This window comes from Trichoplusia ni, unplaced genomic scaffold, assembly GCF_003590095.1.
Source record: "Trichoplusia ni isolate ovarian cell line Hi5 unplaced genomic scaffold, tn1 tig00004111, whole genome shotgun sequence".
NCBI classification, from domain to species: Eukaryota; Metazoa; Arthropoda; class Insecta; order Lepidoptera; family Noctuidae; genus Trichoplusia; species Trichoplusia ni.
In genome coordinates, this window is record NW_020800515.1 from 26,056 (window position 1) to 40,845 (window position 14,790).

A 14,790-nucleotide genomic window follows, 5' to 3' on the forward strand; every position below is an offset into this window, starting at 1 on the left:
CCCTACGGGTTACCGCCGTCCCACTACCTTCTGCGGGTCCCGCTCTCCAGCCGGCGGCTAAGCACCTACTGGTGGCCGCGGCCGTTGTCACGCCAGCGACCCCAGCTTCTGGGCAGCTTCAGCCAGCTCCCGGGCCGCTCATCCAGCTTCCGTGCCGCTCAGCCAGCCTCTGCCCGCTCACCGGGCCGCTCAGCCATCTTCAGCCAGCTTCCGTGCAGCTTCAGCCAGCTTCCGTGCAGCTTCAGCCAGCTTCCGTGCAGCTTCAGCCAGCTTCAGCCAGCTCACCGGGCACCCTACGTGGACCCCCCAGGGACGGTACCCCCTCACTCATATAAAAGCGAGGACTTAATTACCTGTGCCACAAACCCGCGACCTAGCCGGACCTAGTTCCATTAAAGACCTTTTTGGAGATCTACCTCGGGTTTTCTTTCTCCCTAATTGGTTAACGGTCCGCACAGCCTACCTGTGCGGCCCTCACCGTTACATCATTTAATCTCTGCTCGTTGACACTAATTTTATTTACTGAGTCTTCTATTGAAGAGAGTGTTGAAGTAGTTACTAATATATTTTGTTTGACTAATTCGGATAATTTAGTTTTTTTTTTTTTTTTACAACTCACACACGGTTATCTGATCCCAAGCTAAGCAGAGCTTGTGTTATGGTAACCAGATAACTGATATACATACTTATATATTTCTAAATACATACATATTATAGATAAATTACACCCAGACACCAGACAAGTGTTCCTGCTCATCACACAAACATATGTCCTTGGTGGGAATCGAACCCACGACCTCCGGTATAGCAGTCAGGGTTACTAACCACTAGATCAACAGGCCCGTAAGATTGATCTTTCTCTATTAATTGAATAGCGTTACTATAATTTTTTGCGTCGTCTTCGTTCATAGTACCAAATAGATTTTTGAATAGGGTGCCAATACCCCCAAACCAGGCTGAACGTTTAGACCTTGATTTAATTAAGTGAGAAATAGAATCGTAATCTCGAATAATGTCGTTGTATCTTATTGATAACGGCTGGTGCAAATTAAGACACTCGATATCGGTATACAGAGCAGTCTGCTTACATAGGAACTTAGAAGTGCCTATCACACCGTTAAGATTCTTAATATGCGGTTGAATAAATGAAATATCTATTGGAATTAGTACGCTAAGGAAACCGTCTACCATTCTTAATGACCCAATGGGGTCAAAATATATGCCGGAAGCATTCGTGGAACTTGTGATGAACATTGCTTTTGCGGAAGACAGAGAACTGTAAAGGAATAATTAAGAGTTAAACTAAGACTAACTAAACTTAAATATTACGTTAAGTTAAAACAAGCTTAAAGTGATTATGACACGGTGTCACGGCGATGAGCTAATTTTATTTCATCAAAATGATGGGACACGTGTCGTCTATTTATTAATAGCGTTACACTATTTCTACCATTAACCTTAATAATTTTATAAGGGCCTTTCCAGACCGGAGATAGAGCCTTACGCATACGGAGGTGATTTTTAAGGTACACATTGTCACCAGCATGGTAACTTACAGGTCTTGTGCGGGCATCATAATAGGCTTTGGAAGACTCTTTCGACTTCTTTATTAATTCAACGGCTTTATCACGCGTGCATTTAAGGCGGTGTTGAAGCATCTTAATATAGTCCGGATACGAGGCATTTGTGTTAGGTTCATATATGGAATTAGGAAGGATTGGTTTATGACCGAAAATCAACTCGTAGGGAGTGAAATTTGTTGTTGAATGTATAGATGTATTATAGGCGAGCATAGCAGTATATACATATTTTGGCCAATTGTCTTGGTTTTCAGATATGTAAGATTTAAGGTACTCTTTTAAGGTGGAATGGCTTCTTTCCAGGGCGCCTTGTGTCTGTGGATGGTATGGAGATGACCACAGTTGTTTAATCTTTAGAAATTTGCAGGTTTCTTTAAATAGCTCTGCTGTAAAATTTGTGCCTTGATCAGTAAGGATAGTTTTTGGTATGCCAAACAAAGAAATAAAGTGAATCAGGCAGTCGCTGGTTTCTTCGGCGGTAGTACTTCGAATTGGATATGCTATTGAATATTTAGTTAGGTCGTCCTGAAGTGTTAGAATATATTTAATTTTGGCTGTGCCGGATTCAGGAAGAGGACCAACTATATCAAGAGACATTCTTTCAAAGGGGGCAGTGGAGGTGCTAGTTATCTGCATGGGTGCACGGTTAATTTTCCTAAGAGCTTTGTTGGTCTGACAAGAATTACACTTTTTTACATAATCTTCTATTTCCGTCCTCATATTCTTCCAAAAATACTGCTCTCGAATTTTATTAAACATTCTATTTGCACCAAGGTGCCCAGCGACAGGAATATCATGATTCTCACGGAGAATTTTCTGAACTTCAGAAGGACTAGGATAATATATTTTATTGCGATACACCTGAATTTGAATTGATGTATTGTGAAAGAGGTGAGCTAGCATATTATAAATTTTAATATATGTATGTTTATCAAATGGATTTTTGAAGTCAGTAATACTAATTTTATGAATAGCCTCGTTAAGAGACATTAGGTGATTACATAGATTCTTTAAGGATTCGAAGATATCACTATAGGTACAATTGTCAAAGTGGTGTACTTTAATAAATAGGAAATAGTAGGTTTCATCAGCGACCAATAATGGTTTATAGGAATTTAGGGTTCTCTCTGAATTCATAAACGACTCGGAATCTGGCGAATTTGATAAGATTTCTTGGACGTAGGGAATAGATTCGTCAAGATCAAGCGATGTAGGTATTACTAAGACTTTGTTCTGAGTTTTTAGTAGGCTATCGTTGTACTCGGAAATCACTGTGTCATACGTTACAGTCCGAGGAACTTTCAGGAACTTTGAGTAAGTATCAGGTGAATCTAAAGGCAGAGACTGCGTTCCGGGAACTTGGTTAGCGGAAGGCTGTAATTCATTTTCCCTTTCTATGTTTGGATTTTCGTTTAAAACTTCTGGAGAGGGACTCAGGATTTCTTCAGGAATTAGAGGATCTGGTAAATGCATAGGACTTGGAATATTTAAAGGACTGAAGTCACCTACTTCTGCATTGAAAGGGCTAATGTCTAATGGACCTAAATCTATAAGCTCAGTATCAGGATCTGCAGGATTTGCAGGGTTGACAGGATAACGAGAAAGAGCATCAGCTGCTGAATTTAGCTTACCTTTTCGGTAGACTATTTCGTATTCAAATTCTTGAAGTTGGAGACGCCAACGTTGCAATTTACTGCTCGGGTCAGTGTGGTTGAAAAGCCATTTTAAAGGACGATGGTCAGTTATGATCATAAATTTACGACCAAACAGGTACGGTCTAAAGGTTTTGCAGCCCCATACTATAGCCAATAATTCGTTTTCAGTTGTGCTATAATTGATTTCGCATTTGTTCAAGGTTCTAGACGCGTAGGCTACGGGATGGTCTTTGCCAACTGGCCCTTGAGACAGGATAGCAGAGATTGCATAGTTACTTGCATCACAAGTAAGGTTAAAAGATTTTGTGAAATCGGGATAAATAAGGACTGGAGCGCTAATCAGCTTATCTTTAAGCGTTTCAAAAGCTAACTGTTGTTCATTTGTCCAAACAAATGATACATTTTTCTTAAGAAGAGAGGAGAGTGACTTCGATAATTTTGAAAATTCGGGGATAAAACGTCTGTAGTAAGATATAAGACCTAAAAATGATTTTATATCTTTCGGACACTTTGGAACTGGGAATTCTTGAACAGATTTAACTTTATTTGGATCAGGTTTTAGGCCATTTTCTGTTATAATGTGTCCTAGATAGCCGACTTCTTTTCTTAAGAATTCACATTTATCTGGTTGCAATTTCAAGTTAAAACTACGAAGTTTTTGAAAAACTGCTGTCAAATTTTGAATATGACTATTTAAGTCATGTGAATAAACGACAATATCGTCTAGATAAACAAAACATCTTTCGCCTTGAAGGCCTGTTAAGACATTATTCATTAAACGTTGGAAGGTCGCTGGCGCGTTTTTTAAACCAAAGGACATTCGAGTGAATTCGAAATGTCCTTGGGGAACACTGAACGCGGTTTTACAAGCGTCTTGTGGAGACATTTTTATTTGATGAAATCCGGAAGCAAGGTCCAGAGTAGAGAAGTATTTAGAGTTACCTAATTGATCTAATATTTCAACAATGTTAGGAATAGGATATACAGGGTGTAAGGAACACCGTGACTTTTCCGTGGGACCTGAGTTCTAGACATGATTCCAGACCCCACTGCGTTGGAATTTTTCATCGGTCTTTTCATGAAAATTGCAGTTTTTTTTCGCCTTATTTTAATTTTATGTGTCATAAAATCATTTTTCCTACGTATTTCAGTAATATTTTCATAAACAAATTCATTATTAAGCCGTTTTCACAAAAAAAGGCAATGTAAATGAAACACTAAAAACTGCTCCCGATCAGCTGATTCGTAAAGGTACTCGTCGGTCATCGCTCTCTTGCAAATCTAACCGAAAGTGACGTCAAAACCGAACCAATACTCATGAGCGACAAGCGTAAGAGATAGCGCAACTATTGCGCGCGCACTCGCACGCATTATTCGTAATCCTGCCTACTATTCCTTTAAAAAAAGCCGCGCGCTTTGTAGGCACCGCTAGCCGCCTTTGTCGACACCGCCAGTGCGTCGCCGACACCTACAGCGGTATCGGCGAGTGACGTACCTGTGACACTGGATAAAATAGTACATCGATTTTTGTTACACGGGTTCCATGTTATAAAATAGAAAATCACCTTCTCAGCGTTTATCAACTTATCGTACTACGAAATTTATTAAAACCTTTTATTATCAACAGTTTGTTATTGTTTAGAATTCTGTAGTTCTAAAACATGTTGTTATAAACAATAATTTATTTTTTCTAAAATTAAACTCTGTTTTGTTACTAATATCCATCATCTACTAATGAAATTCCTGCCTAAAAATTTTTATCATTTTTTTTCCTACGAACTGCTGAATAATTATTCCAGTCACATAAAACAATTATGTTCTTAACCAAAAGTACATTTTGTGATTAATCAATTTTAAAGGTTTAAGTTAAGTACTTTATTGTCAAGAATAATTTTACGATATTCACTTCGACCTCATGTAATTTATCGATAAAGAATCATAGGTACCTAGGTCCAACACTACTCAAAGGTAAAACCGAAAGTTCGGCTTTTTTCAAAATAGTCCCTATTTTTACTCAGTTTGTTCCTTACGCTAATCGAATGTGCATGTGCAATCGGGTAATTCGCGGACTAATTATCGTGTAGGCAGACAATTTTATTGTGTTAAGTGATATAAGTGCGTGGGTTGTGTGCGTATTATTTAAATTACGATCCTAGTAGCTCGATAGGTTATTTTACCGCCCGGGAGAATGGCAACATGCTAATGTGTTATGGCGAAGCACGTGGCAATGCAAGTCTCGCGATGAACATTTACTGGACGCGGTACTTTTTGCCCCGGGTTCAGCAGCAGATTTTTCGCCGCGCCAAAATTTGTGTGCACGTAGATGGCGGACATTTCGAAATTTTCGAACCTTATCTGGTTAGAAGTGAGCGAGATTAAGGTAAGAGTAGGTTTGATTTAATAATACACAAGACACAGATTGAAGTCAGAATAGTGTAAATTGATTGGTATTTTTTTGTCATTGTTTTTCGTTACATCACAACATTTTTATAAAATGCGCGCGCGTTTCGAATGTTTCGATCGTGTCGCCGAGTGTCGCCCTCCTACCACATTACAGTTCGTGTAAGTACGTACGCTGAGCGTAAGGATCGCGCGGTAACCAATTCATTGCGTGCTCAAAAATGACTAAATCTATAAATATTAATCTCCGACGGTAGCGACTTCTTTAATATTAATTAACACGTTATTTTAAAGTCATTATGCGACTTTGGTGGTACGGTGTTCCTTACACCCTGTATTTCACCAATTGTGATGTCATTTAACTTTCTATAGTCAATGACTATACGCCACTTCTTTTCACCAGAAGCGTCGATCTTTTTGGGAACAATCCATATTGGAGAAGACCACGGAGATAAGGAAGTTTTAATAATATTCTGACCTATCATTTTCTTTATTTGGGAATTGACTTCTTGCTTATGTATTTCCGGGAAGCGATAAGATTTAACGTTAATGCGTTGATCAGAAGATGTGCGGATTTTATGCTGAATACTGTCAGTTGAGCTAATTGGATCATTAGGTAAGTGAAATATATCGGAATAATTCGAGCACACGTCATAGAGGGCTTCGCTTTCTTCTGTATTTAGATGTGAAACGCGGAGAAGGTTAAGGACTTCGTTAGTTCTGTTGAGAACTGTTTGGTAAGTATTGTGTACTTGACAAGTTTCATAGTCGATCGGGTGTAAGGTAAGTTGCAGATTAGAGTTTAGAGAGACAGGGTCTTCAGAAGTATTAAGAACTGTTAGGTTAATTCGATTATTTCTTTTGACTTTAGCTAAGCAATTCGCAATAAATAACGTATCACTTATATGTTGGTCAAGAATGAGACCTTCTTTTAATTTAGGGTTACTTACTGAACATTCTACAGTGATTTCAGAACGAGGTGGTATTTGATAAATTGGGTCTGTGAAATTTAGTTTAATTTTATTTATTCCTAGGTTAAGAATATGACGATTGTAATCAATAGAACACTGATAATGGGTAAGTAAATTATTTCCTATGATACCATCATAGGGGAAATCAATTGGTTCTACTACGTGAAATGGGTAAGATATCGATTATTTGCCAAATATAAGGTTCATATCGAAATTACCAAGGGTAAGTACAGCATTTTCTTTACTATCTATGCCTTTTAATTTAATTATGTTTTCATTGAGTTTCAGGTCGGAGTATGATTGAATAGAAGTCTTTTGGAGAAGGCAGATTGAAGATCCAGTGTCTACGAGTAAAGTAAGTGGTTTCTCAGAAACGGATGTTTGAATGCAGACATGGGGTAAGGATATATTACGATTATACGATATTTCATATATTTTATTTTCTTCCAGGAAATCGTCAGTAAAGCAGTTTTGGGCTTTTATTTGGGGCTGGTTACCCGTGAGACCCTTAGATTTAGGAGAATGGACACTTGCTTGGGGCTGGTTACCCGTGTGGTCTTTGGATTTAGTAGAATGGACACTTGCTTGGGGCTGGTTACCCGTGTGGTCTTTGGATTTAGGAGACTGGACACTTGCTTGGGGCTGGTTACCCGTGTGGTCTTTGGATTTAGGAGAATGGACACTTGCTTGGGGCTGGTTACCCGTGTGGTCTTTGGATTTAGGAGAATGGACACTCGCTTGGGGCTGGTTACCCGTGTGGTCCTTGGATTTAGGAAAATTGGTGCCGTTGACATGGAAGGATTTTGTGAGAGGTCGTATTTTGGGCCTCACGAGACACCTCCGTGAGCCCACTATTCGTTTAAATCGTGGGTTTCGTCATATTGGGTATCATTTGTGCTCGTGGATGGTTGTGGTTCCGGATTATAATAGTCATCTTCACTGTTTACACAATTAACACGAGCAGGTTTATAGTTCTCCTGATAAGGTTGCTTTTGATATTTGGGAGATGGATTAGCCTTGAACCGATTATTGTTGTACTCGCGTTTTTTGATGACCTTGATTTTTACAATACCTACAGAATAGATTTTTATTATCTCGGTCATATTGTTTAGCCATTTGCGGCTTAGAATTGACATCATGGTTTGAAGGACGGGAAGGATATTGGGGTTTAAAAGCAATACGATGTAATGTTGAACTTTGGGGATTACGCTTATTATACGAATTTAGGATCTTCTCCTCTGAGACGGCAAAATTGATTGCATCGTTGAGAGTGGATGGGTTTCTACTGCGGACTAGATTAGAAATTTCGGGCTTAAGGCCAATTAAAAACGTGTGGAGTGCTAAGTCTTCCATAGCCGCTATACGACCAACTAATTCGCTTTTCTCTTTATTAGATAATGTTACTTCTGTAATTTTGGCACTTCGACACTTTTATGCTTTAAAATAATTTAGAATATGAGTCCAGAAGGAGACGTCCCAGGGATACCTTCACCATCGGTATCCCACCGCTGCCACCAAATTGTTATGAGGATTCCGGAATTTCGGTTTAAAAAAAAAAACAAAGAAATAAAACTTAGATGAAAATTGAAGGACACTTTAATTACATTAGGACTCGGTAAATAGGGCAAGTGTCACGCGCGGATGATGGAATCGAACTGTCGCAAAGAGAGCATCTTATTATTATGAACTATCAAAAGTGCTGACAAGGGATATAGAAAGAGCCGTTGGCACTATCGTATACATTACATATAATATATAACATTACGAAGATTGAAAACGAATCGAATGCAGTTATTGAGAAGTCTGTCCAGTTTATTAAGAAGATCTGCATTCAAGTCCAAAAAACACACATCGCCATAGTCGATAACTGGGAAAATAAAAGTTTGCACGAGCATTACCTTAGTCTTGGACGAAAGAAAATTCTTTAGCCGGTATAGAGTACGTAGTGTACCTGTGACTTTTTGCGAGACATCAGCAACTTGTGCACGCCAACTCAGCGTTGAGTCAATCGAGAGGCCGAGACTCTTGATAGTCAAGCTGAGATCGATCACTGATTCGTCGTAGATAATCGGCGGGTTAAATAAAAAAAAATATAAAAAAAAAAAAATATATGTTTATTTCTCCCAATAATACAAATGCCGTTCATTTTAACAATATTAATGTAAGGAAGGGAGACAGGAGCCCATACTAAGTAAAAAACTTGTGACATGGGTCTCCTGGCCTCCTTGACCCGAACAAGTATGTCGGTTCTAACAAAATAAAGAACAGTTAGTTTGGGAGTGAGCTAGATGAGTGAGTTATGGAAGTGAAAATGTTTTGGGGTGTGTGTGATTGTGCGTGCGTGTGAGTGTGAGTGTGTTGTGTTTGTGATTGTGTGTGGATGTTAGATAATTATCTTTGTGCGTGTTAAGTAGTTCCTCTGTTTCCTCATACTTAAGAGTAAGAAGCCATTTGATCACTTTTTTCTTACATTCTAGAGTTGTATTTGAGTAGATTGAAAGTTTTCTATTAATATAGTTATATAAACGTGCACCTTTAAAATAGAAATAAGCCAGGCTTAAATCCCGACTGCAGGGGATTCAACAGGTTATGTTCAGCGACATACCTGTACAGCTGTCGATGAACACAAGCCTCAAGGACTTTGGACAAAAAGGGGAGAATGGAAATAGGTCGGAAGTGATTATGGAGAGAGGGATTTTGGATTTTCGGAAAGGGAATGACGTGTGCAGTCCGCCATTGGGAAGAAAACAGACCGGTGTCGAGGGAGAAATTTATGACGTGGGAGATAGGAGGAAGGAGATATTCTAGGATGGTGGTAATCATGCGGCGGCTGACGCCGTCGGCCCCCACAGCGTTGGACTTTATAGATAGGATAACCTTCTTGATGTCATCCATGGAAATGGGTGCGATACAGAAACGTGGGATATCGGGCCGAGGTAAATCGGACAAAAAACTTAAGGTGTGCGACTTGGCCCGGAGAGACAATGTTGAAGAAGTGGTGAAATGATCATTCATGTCATCCAAGCCAACCGCACACTGTAGGTCTAGACTCCTCGACCTGGGGATACCTAGCGTTCCGAGGAACTTCCAGACATCAGCAGGGGAGGAAGAAGTTATATTAGAGAGAATATGTCGGCGTTTAGCGTTGCGTATCATCTGGTTACACCTATTTCTTGCAGCTTTGAAGGCGTTTCAGTGCTCGTCGCAGCGCTCCCTCCGAAATCTTCGAAAAGCCCTGTCCCGACGTCTCATGGCCATACGAACTCCAGGAGTTATCCAGGGGGCAGGTGGGCGCTTCAATTTCACCTTGCGGATAGGCGCATGAGTGTCGTATAAATTAATTACATGTTGATTAAGAGTTGCAACCTTCTCCGAGATGGTAGCGGCCTTTTTGAATCCTTCCCAGTTGACATTTGAGGCGTCTCTACGCAGATTCTCTACGTCCATACGTCTAAAGGAACGAAAGTGCAAAACTTTTGGACTTGGTTTGGGAGGTTTGAGGATATAGGAGAGATAGATAATGTCGTGATGGGAGAAACCAGGAGCAGGATACTGACCAAAAGATGAAACAAGAGGCGGGGAGGATGTAAGGATCAGGTCGAGCCAGGTGTCATGCCCGTCGGAATTGTGGTGAGTGGCTTGTAGGGGTAGAACATGAAGACTGGCGGAGCGGGAAATATCGAGGAGTTTGCGGGGACGAGAGGAACTGTGGGATAGGAGATCGGTATTGAAGTCGCCCATGATAACAATATGTTGATATTCACACCCTAAAGATTCCAGTACCGGCTCGATACTGGAGAAGTAGTCAACACAGGGGGGCAGTATACGACACCTAGAGCAATTTTGGCACCAGTCACACATGCTTCGATGAAGATAAATTCAGCGGTGGCAGAGTTTGCAGGGGAGGAAACAAGAATTTTGTGGGAGAGGCCGCTTTTGAGGTAGATGGCTACACCATCGCCCCTTTTCCCAACGCGATCATTCCTAATTAGAATAAAGCCGGGAAGAGGATAAGTGGTAGAAAGAAGGTGAGGCTTGAGCCAAGTCTCCGAAATCAGGACGGCATGAACGTCAGCATCAGCGAAGGTGTCAAATAAGTCACTGTAGTGACTAGGGACACTCTGAGCATTGATGTGACATATATTTAAAAATTTCTGGGACTGAGATACAAACGATTGTCGCACCAAGTCACCCAGAGTTCCCGCTGTAGAACTGTAACTGTCGTTCAACGAAGAGTCAGCTGAGTGGAAAGAATCATCGTCGTTTGATATAGATACAATAAATAAATATTATATTATAGATAAATCTTAACAAGAGTAGACTTTAAAATGTTAATTTAAAATAACAAAAACTAAACGTATCTCTGCACCACCCGCCAGCGAACATAATATAATATAATAGACGAGACACAGATACAGCAGAGGACGAAGAGAAGAAGGAAAAGAGAATGCAAGAAAACTCGTATTATAAATTATAAAATTGTCCTAGAATAGGAAGAGCTTAAAATAAAAATAAAGTAAAAACAATGTAAGTAAATAACATTTCAGAACGAAACGTTTGAACATCAAAAGATACAGAACAGAACGTCGTAAACGTCAAAATGCAGTTTCGTTGAAAATTGACAATTTGACAGAAAGAAATTAATACTAAAGTGAAGAAGGTACTTAAAATAAACGTTAACAATAAAGTGGGTTAATGTAAAAAGTGGGTAACGTAACTTGCATTATCCATCCCCCATCACAGTCCTCAAAAGAAAAACACGACAAACAGGTTGCGAGAGCTGCAACACACAGCAAGCAGAAAGCGCTAGTGTTTACTTTTCGCAGACACTGCCGCGTTTCCACCGTCGACTCCCGGGACAGCTGATGATCCAGCCTTCGGGTGCTTGGCAATGAGGGCGTCCAGTTCCTCCATGGTGACTACCTTCTTACGGCTCCCCTCGGCGACCTTAACCACCACTGTGCCGTCTTGAGTTCAGCATGCACGCATCCCAAAGTGAAGTCGTGCTTTAGCGAAGACCAACTGCCTGGGCCGCGTGAGGAACTCCTTGATGGCAATAGAAGACCGCAGCTTGGTCTTTGCTTTCCAAACTGCAGACCTGTCAACAGCATCTGAGAATCACACTAGGATAGGGCGGTGATGGACTTCTCCACGGGTCCCAATTCTACAGCAGGCTCCGATAGCTGAAGGAGAGACCTCTGACAGCCCCATCTTCCCATGGATGATATCCAAAACTGCAGTGTTGTCCTGCTGCTCGGACTCGGCTACACCAAGAAAGAGGAGCGCTTTCCTTCGATGTCGGGTCTCAATAACATCTACAGAACGGGCGCACTCACCAATTTGTTGACGCAGCAAGCCCAACATGCTAAACATTAGCTTACGGAAGGTCCTGAATTCCTCTGCAACATTTGCCACGGTGTCCTTTGCTGAGCTTGTGTGAAGTTGAGCCTCAAGTTCAGCCATTCTCTTGTAGAAGGTCTCCTCCAACTTGTTTTGGGGAACTTGAATCTCACTGAACTGGGACATTCTTCAAATTTGTATATGCAGTGTCCAAAATCCGGTTTGAGGTAATGAGATGCTGGCAGGTGATGTGTGCAAGTGGACTAATTCTTCATGTGAAGTGACTCCAACGATAGTGGTGAAAATTAGCAAAGTGAGGTCCACAGAACTGTTATTAGTATATTAAAAAAATCACTATTTTTAATTTAAATATATTTTTTTTAAACTTGGGTATATGTACTTTATTACACCTACCGCCGAAAGGTTTTAGCTATAGATGTTTTTGCCTGTCGATTTGAATGTTATGTATCTCGAGTTTGAATCGATACTCGAATGCAATTAACCATCGCTTACAACACGGTGGTGGTAAAAAGCGCAATACGTTCGTGAATATAAAATGTTAGCTATTGATATCGTACAACGTACGTTCTGTTATTGAATCGTGTTCTAGCGAGACAATTACATACTATAGAATGTGTGTGACTGTGTATCGTCATAAACACTATATACTATTTAATTAAGTCTGTATGAGAAGTGCTTGTCAAATTATATACGTGTAATAGGATAGGGAAATAAAAAACATTCATTGAAATAAAACCATATTATTCATTTGTCATAAAACATGGGTTTTTCGGGAAACAAAACATCTGCGGAACGTACAAACTCCTGTAGTTTTCGCCACTGGGGAGAATCTATGTCGGTCTGTACCTTGATACGTACGATTGCCTTCTTCCACAACTCCAGCGAATCGGTGTTGCGCGCGTCGTCAGCTCGGTACACCTTGCAGTCGATGTAGTACTCGCCATCGGTGCGAGCTGTGCGTCTCTCGCACCCGTTAGCCACTCTGTACACGAACAGCGACGACAGGCATGTCGAAGGCAATCGATGGCTTTGGCTGATACCGAATATATCCCTATCACTCGTAGCTTTTTTACTGAAAAAAATAAACTTTCGTTAATTTACTACTTACAAACCCAACAATATGGACAAGAATTATGATTGGTATTAATTAGGGTTTTCGCTTAAAGAATAATTATTTAAGAAATACATAATGCTACTCTAGTTTTGTAAAATAATATACAATTTACCTGGGACGGGCTGATTTTGATTTGCGTTTTCCATTGTTTTCTGTGGGCTTATAATTCGTTTTTGTTTTTGGTTCAACGGTTGTTGGTGATTGATAGTATGAACCCTCAGAATCGGACCTGAAAGAAGATGTTAGTACAACCGTTAATCATATTAATATTATAAATGTGAAAGTTTATGAGGATAGTTGGATGGATGTCTGTATCCTTCACACATAAATTACTTACACACCATGTCAAAAGCTGTATTAACTGTATTAACACTAGTTTAACAAAGTTAACAATAGTATTAACACTAATATAATATAAATTAATAAGTCGACGGTGATTATAGAGTTTTGAATATATATACTTACATTATTTCCTTGGCTTGCTTTGAACTTACTCAACTTCAAGTCGTTAGCAGCGCAGGCCGGCGCGGCGCGATGATTTTCTTTAACTGTTGTTGTTAAAGGCGGTTGACGACACTGACTGTACTGACTGAGTACAACAATGTACCGATCGCTGATCACGATTGAATGTTCATAATGAAAAACTTAGTGATTTATAAGGCGGCAAATGCCTAACATGAAAGTAACTAAAGTATGGTCAATTGTTGATACATCAAAAACACTTGGGGTTTACACACCGTTTCATACAATTTTCATACATTGAGTATTAGATAAGCAGCGCAATGACAGCCCTATGTAAAATAGCTGATAAATAAAGTTGCATTAGATTGCATCGTTGCTTGCACGTGTACACATTTCGCAATAATATCGGAAACGCTGAAAGTTGATCTGTTATTACGAAACGTTAACGTAGTGGAATATTCCACAAATAAAAAATATGTTTTCTTTCGGTGGACGAATGATACTTCTTAATATGTATCATTCAAAGTTTAATACTGAAATCGCGAGCATTAAACAGGTAATTATTATTTTAATATTTCATTTTTTATAAAATTACTTTGTTACTTATCATAAATTTGTGATTTAAATAACAATATATTTTTTTTTTTTTCAGATAAACATGAAACACAAATTACAATTATATGAAGGTTTATTCATAAGGAAAATATTTCGAAGCTACGTAATTTTAATCTGATAACTCCTCCAAGTGTATTAGGACACATAATTCTTAGGTAAATATAACATTAAGAACCCTTTACTTTAAGTGTTTGTTAAAATATCAATCTAAGTTCATATCTAATAATTCTTTGCATTTTATTTTTTCAGACTATGGGCAATAAATTCAAAACTGAAAAAGCCACAGATGAGAAACGAGAGCTACTCTGAGGGAGGTGCTGGTTCTAATGCATATTTGACGCTGTAAATCTGTATGAAAGGTATATTTATGCACAACATATTAAGATATACGATTTTAATATTGATACTTGTATCTCAACGCTGAAAAAAAAAAAACATTAATCTTTGCCTATTAATACTGATTTGGGCATTCATACTGAAATTGCAATGCCTTACTGCACAGAGTGTCATGTACCTATAGATAATCGTCAGTGGTCTGGTCATTTACGAAGTAATATACATAAAAATAATAGCATAGCTCCTTTAAGCAGTAATGTAAAAATAATTAAGTCCCCTTTTAAAGGACGTAAAGC

The 14,790-nt window shown here is 39.4% G+C and overlaps 1 protein-coding gene and 1 pseudogene across 1 annotated transcript; both read right to left on the minus strand.

The window, feature by feature from the left end:
* Positions 1–1,210: 1,210 nt before the first annotated feature.
* On the minus strand, positions 1,211–11,605 carry LOC113508213 (annotated as a pseudogene).
* A 1,076-nt stretch (positions 11,606–12,681) lies between these two features.
* LOC113508212 lies at positions 12,682–14,114 on the minus strand. Its single transcript, XM_026891168.1, has 3 exons — positions 13,547–14,114; positions 13,194–13,310; positions 12,682–13,039 (listed from the first exon to the last, which is right to left on the minus strand). Coding segments are annotated over exons 1-3 (447 nt in total). The 5' UTR covers positions 13,549–14,114; the 3' UTR covers positions 12,682–12,711.
* Positions 14,115–14,790: the final 676 nt, after the last annotated feature.

Bases quoted from the DNA above. Each gene is read 5' to 3' on its own strand.
- LOC113508212 (XM_026891168.1), bottom strand. The intron at 13,040-13,193 runs GTAAATTGTATA...TATTTTTTTCAG, and splicing joins TCAAAATCAGCCCGTCCCAG to TAAAAAAGCTACGAGTGATA.